This window comes from Carassius auratus, unplaced genomic scaffold, assembly GCF_003368295.1.
Source record: "Carassius auratus strain Wakin unplaced genomic scaffold, ASM336829v1 scaf_tig00215276, whole genome shotgun sequence".
Taxonomy (NCBI): domain Eukaryota; kingdom Metazoa; phylum Chordata; class Actinopteri; order Cypriniformes; family Cyprinidae; genus Carassius; species Carassius auratus.
In genome coordinates this window covers 38305-50586 of record NW_020528021.1, presented here as the reverse complement: position 1 = coordinate 50586, position 12282 = coordinate 38305, and the positions used below count along the sequence as shown (strand labels likewise).

Here is a 12282-nt window from a genome sequence, read left to right as displayed (position 1 = left end):
CTCAGTTTTCCATTTGTCTTGTCTAACTTTCTCTCCTCCCTGTAGTTTATCGTCTTGACAGCCTCTGCATACGAGATCTTATTTTGTACTCTAATCTGCTGGATCTCTACCTGTCTCTTCATCACTTCACATCCTCCGTACGCCACACTGTGATTCCCCCCGCAGTTACAGCATTTTAGTTGTACTTCTCTCCTACATTTCTGATACTCATGACCCTCACCACATCTAGCGCACCTTCTTTTCTCTTTACAATTCATAGCTGTATGCCCGAACCTCTGGCAGTTAAAACATCTCAAAGGTTTAGGGACATACTCTCACATTATATGACATGTATCCTAATGTCACTTTGTTTGGAAGTATATCATCTTCAAATTCCAGCAGCACACTTTCACTGTCTTGTCTTATCCCATTTTTAAAGTTATGTAATCTGCTTACATTTTTCAGTTTTCCTCCTTTCAAGTTTGCTTTTATTTCCTCCATATTAACATCCACAGGTATCCCCCAAATCACCCCTCTATTCCGCATGTATCTCTTCTCCACAAGACTCACACTTATCACTTTATGTCTTCCTATCTCTTTTATTCTACACACCCTTTCTCTTTGTTCTTCATTTATACACATAATTAGTAAATTCCCATCTCTCAAAACTTTAGCCAACTTGACATCTCCAACCTGATTTTTCAATATTGTAGTCAACTTCACTGGACTCATGTCATGTACTCCTTTTTCTTCACTAAGTATTACCTTGAACACAGCATCATCCCCCTCCATATTACCATTCATTTCATCAGAATTACTCATCTTTTTAAATTTCTTTGACCCCACTTTTACAGTTGCACTTCCCTGTTTATCTACTTGTCTATTAATTTCCTGATTAAACTCCATATGATCTTCACTCTCGGTTTCATCAGATTCTCCCCATTCTGGCCCATTCACAGCACAGCTTTGCCTACCCGCCGCCGCTATCACTGCTTTGCCGTGTTTTCCCATCTCCTTCAATATAGCTCCTTGTCTTCTCTTCATTAAAGAACAAACAGTCGATGAGACTTTGTCATTCTGTGTGAAGTCCTAAAGATCTGTCAGATATTTCAGAAATGTTAACACGATAAACGTTGACGCTGCTTAAGTTCCTCAAGCAAACACGTTTTTTTTTTTCGCTCAAAACAATAACAAGCGCGCACTTCCGCTTGTGTCTCAACACACTCCACCTCCACCTCCTCCAATTGAACTACTGGTTTCGTCTGGTCAGAGGAGAACTGGCCCACCAACTGAGCCTGGTTTCTCCCAAGGTTTTTTTCTACATTCTGTCACCGATGGAGTTTTGGTTTCTTGCCGCTGTCGCCTCTGGCTTGCTTAGTTGGGGTCACTTCATCTACAGCGCTATCATTGACTTGATTGCAAATAAATGCACAGACACTATTTAAACTGAACAGAGATGACATAACTGAATTCAATGATGAACTGCCTTTAACTATCATTTTGCATTATTGAGACACTGTTTTCCAAATGAATGTTGTTCAGTGCTTTGACGCAATGTATTTTGTTTAAAGCGCTATATAAATAAAGGTGAAATAAAGGAGTATACGTCAAGGTTGTCCCATTTCTCCTTATTTATCTTTATTGGCTGCGCAGCTATTAGCAGACCATGTTAAGCAAAGTGATCTTACAGGTATCTCTATTGCAGGGAGGGAAGTGCTCATCTCTCAGTTGGCGGATGACACTACTCTCTTCTTAAAAAATAGTGATCAAATTGATGTAGCTTTAGGAGTAATAGATGTTTTTTCTAAAGCATCTGGCTTACACCTGAATATTTCTAAATGTGAACTATTGTCTATTATGGATTGTACCATTCCCTCAATTTGTAATATTCCGGTTAAAGAAAAAGTAGTTTATTCAGGAATTGTTATAACCAAAAATGAGTCTACACGTTGTAATGATAATTTTATCCCAATTGTAGAAAAAACCCGTAAAAAAACTTAACCAGTGGCTTCAAAGAAATATCTCTTTAAAAGGAAGGGTACTTACTAAAGCTGAAGGTTTATCTAGATTGACATATGCAGCTTTAGCTTTACATTTGGAAAATAAAATTTGTAAAATGATAGATAATCTGTTATTTAACTTTGTGTGGAGGTATCGTACCCATTATATTAAGAAAACAGTTGTGATGAACTCGTATGAAAATGGAGGGCTAAATTTTCTAGATTTCATTACTTTTAATAACACTTTTAAAGTTAATTGGATGAAACAATTCTTAAAATGTCCCTCGTCGATTTGGAATTATATCCCTAATTATGTTTTTTCACAATTGGGTGGCCTAAAATTTCTTTCCTTGTGTAATTATAATATTGAAAAATTACCTGTTAAGCTCTCAGCATTCCACAAAAATGCTTGGTCTCTTATTTATAAGCACAATTTCTCTCCTCACTCTCTTTTTTATATGGAATAATTGTAATATACTCTATAAAAACAAGTCTTTATTTTTTCAGAACTGGTATAATAATAAAATAATTTTAGTACTTGATCTTTTTAATGAAAGTGGTCTTCTTCTTTCATACTACGAGTTTTTACAGAAGTTTAACTTTCCTGTTTCACCCAAAGAATTTGCAGTTGTCTTTGATGCTGTTCCTTCAGGAGCCTTTACTTTATTTAAAGGCATTGATAGAATTCTATATTCAGTACCACCTCTTTGTGATACATTCCAAACAACAGTGGGTAAAGCTTGTCTCGTACCACATTCAAGTAACAAACTGATTCGGGCTCTTTTTCAGAAGGAAGTTGCATCCAAACCATATGTTATTGCTTATTGGAGTAATTTTACTAATATTACAAATTGGAAAAAAGTTTGGATTTGCCTCATAAATACCTTATTGTGAACAAAGTTAGAGAAGTTTCCTTCAAATTAATCCACAGATTCTACCCAGTGAATAGTTAAACCTGATATTAACACAATGTCCAACTTTTGTAATGCACAAGATGAAATGATTGTACATTTATTTTGGCATTGTAATTATACAAAAGTGTTTTGGAACAGTTTTTGCAAATTTGTAACTGACTTTGTGTACGCTAAATTTTCTTTGTTTTGGAAAGATGTTTTGTTTGGTTTTGTGGATGTAGAAAAAAATATTGAGAAAGAACTTTATCTTAGAAATCTTTTACTTCTCCTAGCCAAATACCATATTCACAAGTGCAAATTTTCCAATAATAAGCCGCATTTTAAGGTGTTTTTTAGAGAGCTGCAACAATATTTTGAAACGCTTTCAGCATCAGAAAATACTAAGGTAAGGAAAACACTAACTTGTTTTGTCCTTTTCAAAATTCCCCTGTAAAATGTATCGATTTGCATTGTATTTCTCTGTTTGTTATTTGATATTTGATTAAGTAGTTAATAAAAATAAAATAAAAATAAAAAAAAAATAAAAAATAAAGTCAGTAATCAACTTTAGTCAGTTAAAAACCTCATAATCATGAACCGTTTACAATTAAGTTTTGCAATAACGCACCCAAATACAATAGCAGCAATAATGTGCATACGAGGATTTAAGTCTTGAAGATAAAAAGTAAATAAATTAGGTGTCATCAGTGCAGAAACCATGATCCACTTACACATAATCCATTGTGATGTATTTGTTATTAAATGAACTTACATTTCACCAGATTGCCCTTCATTCAAGCCCTTGGTTTACCCGAGCTCATAACATTAGCACAGAATCAGTTCAGAATCAATCACCAAAAGAACCAGTTCGGTTCAGACGCGCAGTGAGTCAGTCAGCTTTACGCTGAAACACGCATGCACAGTATCATCAGCTCCTCGGTTCTCGAATCGGACGTGTCCGAAAGAAAAGATTTTCAGTTCAGTGTACTGATGATCCGAAAACCGCTCTTGACTCGAGAATGAAAATCGCTCTAACCGGCATGTGCTGCAGACTAACTGCGTCATGTTCGCGTAAAAGTGTGCTCATTCAGAGAGCTGATCTCAGACTTATCAGAAGAAATAAACGAACGCAAAAAAGTATTTAAATTGCAACTTGAATTTCTGAGGCTGTTTTGTGAAAACAATAAAACAATACAAATTGAAATAATTTTACCAGAGCTCAGCAAAACATGTGCGCCTAGCTCGCCATCTTGCCGGAAGTCCCTAATTGACTTCACTTGTCTCCGTGGAATCCAACGGGGTTTCCATTTGTCCTTTTCTTTTTTTTACTGTCTATGATCTCAAACAAGCCTGTTCTCTTGTTGTGGGCGTGTTCTTGAAACAACGCGCAAACGGACGGTATTACACTGGAGCAGTTCTCGTTCTCGAGACAAGAACCGGTTGCTTCGGTTTTCGGTTTTCAAGTATTTTGTTCAACATCGGAAAGTGTGATAAAATAACTATGTATTTTTATATTTATTTTTTTAGATGAATGTTTCTAATCTGTATATTGTAGATAATGTATAGGCCAAAAGGGGTTTTCAGGGAAGTTGGGCAATAATTAAGACTCTAAAGATGATTTATGAAATATCTTTACTGTATTTAAAGTTAATGATGACACAGTCACAAATTGAGTTTGTAGTAAACAGAACATAAACACAGCAGCTGATGATATTGAACTGCAGCACATGCCGGTTAGAGCGATTTTCATTCTCGAGTCAAGAACCGGTTGCATCGGTTTTCGGATCATCAGTACACTAAACTGAAAATCTTTTCTTTCGGACACGTCCGATTCGAGAACCGAGGAGCTGATGATACTGTGCATGCGTGTTTCAGCGTAAAGCTGACTGACTCACTGCGCGTCTGAACCGAACTGGTTCTTTTGGTGATTGATTCTGAACTGATTCTGTGCTAATGTTATGAGCTCGGGTAAACCAAGGGCTTGAATGAAGGGCAATCTGGTGAAATGTAAGTTCATTTAATAACAAATACATCACAATGGATTATGTGTAAGTGGATCATGGTTTCTGCACTGATGACACCTAATTTATTTACTTTTTATCTTCAAGACTTAAATCCTCGTATGCACATTATTGCTGCTATTGTATTTGGGTGCGTTATTGCAAAACTTAATTGTAAACGGTTCATGATTATGAGGTTTTTAACTGACTAAAGTTGATTACTGACTTTATTTTTTTTATTTTTTTTTTTATTTTAATTTTATTTTTATTAACTACTTAATCAAATATCAAATAACAAACAGAGAAATACAATGCAAATCGATACATTTTAAAGGGGAATTTTGAAAAGGACAAAACAAGTTAGTGTTTTCCTTACCTTAGTATTTTCTGATGCTGAAAGCGTTTCAAAATATTGTTGCAGCTCTCTAAAAAACACCTTAAAATGCGGCTTATTATTGGAAAATTTGCACTTGTGAATATGGTATTTGGCTAGGAGAAGTAAAAGATTTCTAAGATAAAGTTCTTTCTCAATATTTTTTTCTACATCCACAAAACCAAACAAAACATCTTTCCAAAACAAAGAAAATTTAGCGTACACAAAGTCAGTTACAAATTTGCAAAAACTGTTCCAAAACACTTTTGTATAATTACAATGCCAAAATAAATGTACAATCATTTCATCTTGTGCATTACAAAAGTTGGACATTGTGTTAATATCAGGTTTAACTATTCACTGGGTAGAATCTGTGGATTAATTTGAAGGAAACTTCTCTAACTTTGTTCACAATAAGGTATTTATGAGGCAAATCCAAACTTTTTTCCAATTTGTAATATTAGTAAAATTACTCCAATAAGCAATAACATATGGTTTGGATGCAACTTCCTTCTGAAAAAGAGCCCGAATCAGTTTGTTACTTGAATGTGGTACGAGACAAGCTTTACCCACTGTTGTTTGGAATGTATCACAAAGAGGTGGTACTGAATATAGAATTCTATCAATGCCTTTAAATAAAGTAAAGGCTCCTGAAGGAACAGCATCAAAGACAACTGCAAATTCTTTGGGTGAAACAGGAAAGTTAAACTTTCCTACACTAAGCTACATTTTTGTTTTGTAAAGAAAAAAAGGCTAAATGCATTCTTTTGCAGGAAACTCATTCAAGTGGCAGTGATTGTACTTTTTGGTCTAATCAGTGGGGTGAACCAATTTTATTTGCTCATGGCACAAATCGATCAGGGGGTGTTGCTTTTCTTTTTAACAACTTGTTGAATCGAGATCTAGTTTAGATGGTCATTGGTTATTTTGTATTCAAAAAATTGAACACTGTTACATGGGAAATGTATATGGTTATAATAATTTGTCCCAAAACAAACATTTAATTTCAGAAATATCACTGGTATTAGAGGAAATGAAAGCAAAATATACTACTGATTTTATTGTATTGGGTGGTGACTTTAATATGGTGTATGATGAGTGGTTAGATAGGTCACCAACTAAATATAATATGAATCATTACAATTCTTTACTATTACTCTTTTGTAATAATGAAGGTTTAATCAATCCCTGGCGTGAATCAAACCCCTGTCTAAGACAGTTTTCTTGGTTTAAACCTGATGCTTCTAGCAAGTCCTGAATTGACTTTTGCCCTATCAAACTATATCTAATATATCAGTAGCTCCCCTAACAGATCACTGTTCAACTGAATTGATGATAAATTATAAAAATAAACCTTTCCGTAACAAAGGTTATTGGAAGTTTAACTCTAACCTTCTTGGAAATGAAGGTTATACGAAATTGGTCAAAGATCTTATTTAAAATATTATTAATGATAATAGCTTGGTTTCCTGGATAAATAAATGGGAATTCTTTAAATATAAACTTCGCCAGTTATCTATTTCGTATAGTTACAGCTAAAAAAATCGTATATTTTAAAAGAAACGTCTATTATTAAAGAAATAAATGAATATTCTAACAAATTAAGTTTAACGGAGGATGATAGATCAAGATTGGTACTCTTGCAATCACAGTTGGATGAAATCTATATGAGAAAAGCTAAAGGGGCATATATTAGATCAAGAGCTAAGTGGATGGAAAAAGGGGAGAAAAACTCTGCTTATTTTTGCAGACTGGAAAAAAGACATCAAGAAAGAAACTCTATTAAAACTTTAATTATTAATGGGGCAGAGTGTTCTAATACACAATTAATAGCTAAAGAAGTCGCCAAATTTTATCAGGATTTATATTCGTCATCCTCTTTAATTTTAGACCCTAATTCTCTCTTATCACGCTTATTCCCAAACCAGGAAAAGATTGCAGGTTGTTAGACAATTTACGACCTATAACCTTACTAAACAATGACTATAAATTACTAACTCACATATATAATAACCGCTTAAAACACACTTTATCCAAAATTATTGGGGAGACACAAACTGGATTCATTAAAGGCCGATCTATACATAATAATATTCGATTGGTTCTGGACTTGCTAGAGTATAATCAAGAAATAGAGGATGATGGAGTTATTTTAGTTTTAGATTTCAATAAAGCATTCGATATGTTAGAACATTCTTTTATTTTTAAATGTTTAAAAATGTATGGGTTTGGTGAAAGTTTTTGTAATATTATTCAATTATTCTATACAAATACAAATAGCTCAGTTGCCCTACCAACAGGTACTTCACCCAGATTTGATGTCAAGAGAGGAGTTAAACAAGGCTGTCCCATCTCACCCTCATTATTTATTCTGGCTACAGAGATGTTAGCTCTCCTTATTAAAAACTCAAATGCTGACAGTTTAAATGTGTTTGGACAGAAAATTTTACTTAGTCAATTGGCTGACGATACAACAGTATTCTTAAAAGATCTTAACCAAATTCCCAAAGTAATTGATATAATTAATTATTTTAGCAAATTTTCAGGTTTAGAGCTTAATATAGGCAAATGTGAAATTATTACCATACATGAATGTCTCCTTAAAACTGTATATAATATCCCAATTAAGTCAAGTGTCAAATATTTAGGTATAAACATTTCTAAGGATGAAGTCTTGATGGAAAAGGAAAATGTCTGGAATAGATGGAATGAATGTAAAGGGAGGCTTGATGCATGGATGCAAAGGGATTTGTCTGTTTTTGGAAGGATTTATTTAACTAAAATGGAAAGTCTTTCTAGGTGTATCTATCCTGCATCTTGTCTCTCTATTTCTAATAGAGCTATTAAGACCATTAATCAAATTAATTTCAATTTTATATGGAGGAAACGTGTGCACTACATAAAGAGAGCACAACTTATACAAGATTATGAAAATGGTGGTTTACAAGCCTTTGACTTCTATTGTATAAATGGAATGTTAAAGGTCAAATGGCTTAAAAATTTTATAACAAGTGGAACTAGTTTCTGGTTTTGTGTTTCCAGAGGTATATTTAAAAAACTGGGTGGAATTGGCTTCCTACTAAGATGTGATTTCACTGTTTCCAGACTACCAATTAAACTATCTTCCTTTCACCAACAGATTTTATTATACTGGAAGTTACTATATAACCATAATTTTACTCCACATAAAATACCCATATGGAACAATAGATTTATTTTGTCTCGATACAAGTCTCTATGCATTCTTGATTGGCTCGAAAAAGGTATTTGGTCAATTTGCAGTGTGAACGCAAACAATTTGAGCGTGTTATAAATGCCATTCCAAAAAGTTTTATAAATTTGATACATAACACTTCTGTCAATATACCAGATGGATCTTGTGAACTCCCATCTCTTTCCTTCAATGGTAATGACTTTAGGGCAATGCTTCCCAGAAAACTTATTCGCTCGTTTCAATTCCATATTATATCCTACGCTCCTGTATTATAACAGTGTTTTGCAAGCTAATGATAAATCATCTGTAAAAAAATTGCGAACAAAGTATATGAGCTTTCCAGTGGCTCCTAAAGCTAAGGAAAGTCATTTTAAAATATTCAATGGTATATATCCATCAAGTGAATTTTTAAGACAACGGTTTAATTTTGAAGAAAATACCTGTACTTTCAGTTAAGTTGATATAGAGACAACTGATCATCTTTTTTTTTCTTTTACGTTTTCAAATATTTTCTAATAATATAAATTAATGTAATGTTGATTCTGGGAAAATTTTTCATTCACAAATGCAAATGCATGAAGATGAAACCTTATTTTTCTGTATTCAAAAGAGACTTTATTTGCAATAGAAATTTACAGGAATAAAAGTCTCTTAGAAGAGGAATGAAGAGACGCCGTTTTTATTATTATTATTATTATTATTATTATTATTATTATTTGTTAATTCAATTGATATGTGCCTTGCTTGAAACCCATTTATCTACTTCTGCTAATGCCATTGTAGATTTATATTTTGTTTTGTTTTTGTTGTTCAAAAAAAAAAGAGAAAAAAAAGAAGTACGCACTTCCTGGGGGTCGAGCGTACTTTTTTTGTGGTGGGGTCGAGCGTCCTGCAGACTCATACTGAACTTGATGACGTAAATGTCACATGAGCAACCTGTAAGTCTTCAAACCGCTGTACCAAGAGAAATCTGAATCACCCACCGAATCCTGCAGACGTTGTTGAATAATTTTGTCCAGTTGCTTTTATGGACTCTCCATGGGCTTTTCCCTTGACGTCATGCCTCCCCCCCTCCCACCCCGGTTTACTCTTGGGTTTACTGTGCGACAGAGTGTCGCAGGTTATGACGCAATCGCCTGTTTTTTGTTTTTTTCCAAAAACTGCTTCTACGGGGCCATAACGTAAGATACGAGGTAATGGGACCTTTTATACATTTTCGTGTTTCTTTAGAAATAATGAATGGACAAGTGGAGTCTAAATGCCTGAGATGTAACGTTATTCGCTGTCAAAGTGAAGCCAAAATGAATGGGAATCAATGGAATGCTAACAGCAGGTGGGGGTCCGCTAGCCAATGGCGGTGCACAGGGGTGCTTCAAAAAATATGAAACCCTGCCCCGCTGAATATTACACAACACCGGCCCTTAGTTTATAGTGTCTACCCGCCTTGTTCGGAACCAACACATAAAACAACTTCTAGAGAAAACAAGCAATTTTATTAGTTATTTCTTAGTTTATTTGTATTTATGCATAGATGTTTGGTTTTAAACTAGTACTTATTAAGTTGCTAAATGTGTAGGTGTGAAATTAAGTCTTATGTGTTTCGCTTAACTTACCTTTATTTTGAAAAACCAAGGTTGCGTAATACAGAGGAAGTAAACAGTCCAGTTATTGCTTAATTCACAGCTTCAGCTGAGGGCTTGTTAAAATCCACCAGTGGGTCCCCTTTCACAACTAAATGTAGTAGTGAAACCTTAGATTTAAAAAAAAAAAACGATGTCAACAGCAATGAACTTCGGAACCAAGACCTTTCGCCCGCGTCCACCGGACAAAGGAGCGTTTCCCTTGGATCATTTTGGTAAGAGTGATTTGTGCGCATGCAACAAGCAGTCACAACCAATGACTTTGAAGTCACACGTTAAAATAACATTTTGTGTACACAGGTGAATGTAAATCGTTTAAAGAGACATACATGCGATGTCTTAGAGACAACCATTTCGACAGTTCGAGCTGTCGAGGAGAGTCAAAAGAGTACCTGGAGTGCAGGATGGACAGGTTATTAATTTTTTTATTCAAAGTTGTAAAATAACAAACATCTGGATCTACTAATCAAGTTTTTATTTATTCCTCAGACAGTTAATGGCAAAGGAACCCTTTGAAAAACTTGGATTTAAGGACTTAATGGAGAAACACGCAGAAGAAATTAAGCCAAATCCTGACCAAATATAATGGCTTGCATTCACATTATGTTAAACAGTTATGTGTTATATTTATCTTGATATCAACTGATAAACTACTATAACAAGGATATTTTAAAAATAAATAATCAAGGTGTGTATGTGAATAATAATCCGTATGCCGAGTGTTCCCATACTGATACTTGGCAGATTTGTAGAGTGGTCTTAAAATTGTTTTAATGATTTGAGTTTTGTTCTTATCACTGGAGCTTTTTGATATTTCTTTGGAATAAAGAGTGAGCTTAGCTCAGCACTGCTATGAACAGCCTTGCCATTAAAAAAAAAAAAAAAAAAAAAACTTTACATTTTTTTAATGTAAATAAGACAGTTAAAACTTAACTTTTTTTGGCTCAAGTAAATTCAATCTCAACAAAAAAATTAAAGAAAACATCGCACAAATATACTGACAACAATTTACAGCACAAAATCATAATTTGTGAATCTATTTATATAACAACCCTTTACGGACACCTTGGCAATTGAATCACCATTGGCTAGTAAGTTGTTTTGTTTGTTCACCAGACTGAAATGCTATACTATCTTTACTATCTGTCTGTCTATCTATATCTATCTATATATATATATATATATATATATATATATATATATATATATATATATATATATATATATATATATATATATATATACATACATATAAAATATAGCGGTGCCATTTTACAAATATATATTTTAAAATTATCACGGTTATCAGTATTATCACTGCATTGTTATAATGGGCTGGAGATGTTAAAAACGTACATACACATAAATCACTTAACCAAGATTTATATTTAAAAATCAACAAACAACAGATAACATTACTTTTTGTTTGCATAATCACTAAAACAATAACATTACCAATGATGTCCGGATTTTAAATGACAATTTGACTGACAACAATTTAATAGCATTCAAGATTGAGATATTTAATGTAAGTGTTCAATTAAAGCTTTGAAGAAGTTCAATAAAAGGTAAACATTTCAGCCTTTAAATCAAGAAAAGATATGTCAAAATTTTAATTGCTTAAAAAACCTCTGTGATCACAAAAGCATTGCTATTTAAAAGACTTCCTTTAGGTCAGCAGTTCTCAATTCCAGTCCTCGCGCCAAGAAATACAGAAATTGGTGGTGAAAAATTGAAAAAGCATAATATCACTCCTTTAAAAGGCATTATTAAGCAGTTCATTAATACGGCTATAAAGTTTTTTTTTTTTTCTTCAGCATATGAGATCATTAAGAAAGTGAAATTAAATGATTAATAAACTATGTCAGTGTAAATATATAAATCTTATTATTTAGACACATGAAAATTGTTGGTCAGTGTGTTAATAACTGCTTTATTAACATATATTCCTACTGTAATTAAGGATAAAGTCAAGTTTTTATAAAACATTTAATAATTGCCAGCTATCTATTTTTGTGAGCTCATCTAAAGTGAGGACCATTTTTAAAACATTCACAAAGGAGAATTAAAGTATCATTCATCTACCAAACTAAAGTTAAACACAACACAGAGGGATACAGAACACATAAATATTTTTTCAAGATGAAAAAATTTACTGTACAGCTGTACACTTGATAAAAAAA

General features: G+C 33.4%; 1 protein-coding gene across 2 annotated transcripts; it reads left to right on the top strand.

Moving 5' to 3' along the window:
* The first annotated feature begins 9563 nt into the window (after positions 1-9563).
* cox19 (cytochrome c oxidase assembly factor COX19) lies at positions 9564-11008 on the top strand. Of its 2 annotated transcripts, XM_026259900.1 has the most exons (4): positions 9564-9652; positions 10143-10314; positions 10400-10511; positions 10589-11008. In XM_026259900.1, the coding sequence occupies exons 2-4, from the start codon at positions 10233-10235 to the stop codon at positions 10683-10685; spliced, it is 291 nt and encodes a 96-aa protein (XP_026115685.1). In that variant the 5' UTR covers positions 9564-9652; positions 10143-10232; the 3' UTR covers positions 10686-11008. The 2 variants fall into 2 exon arrangements, with proteins under 2 accessions (XP_026115685.1, XP_026115686.1); XM_026259901.1 differs by lacking the exon at positions 9564-9652 and having other exon boundaries at positions 9736-10314.
* Positions 11009-12282: the final 1274 nt, after the last annotated feature.

Excerpts from the sequence above, each read along its gene's own strand:
- cox19 (XM_026259900.1), top strand. The coding sequence starts at position 10,233 with ATGTCAACAGCAATGAACTTCGGAACCAAGACCTTTCGCCCGCGTCCA. Across the intron at positions 10,315-10,399 it reads GTTTCCCTTGGATCATTTTG|GTGAATGTAAATCGTTTAAA; the intron begins GTAAGAGTGATT and ends TTGTGTACACAG. Across the intron at positions 10,512-10,588 it reads CTGGAGTGCAGGATGGACAG|ACAGTTAATGGCAAAGGAAC; the intron begins GTTATTAATTTT and ends TTTATTCCTCAG.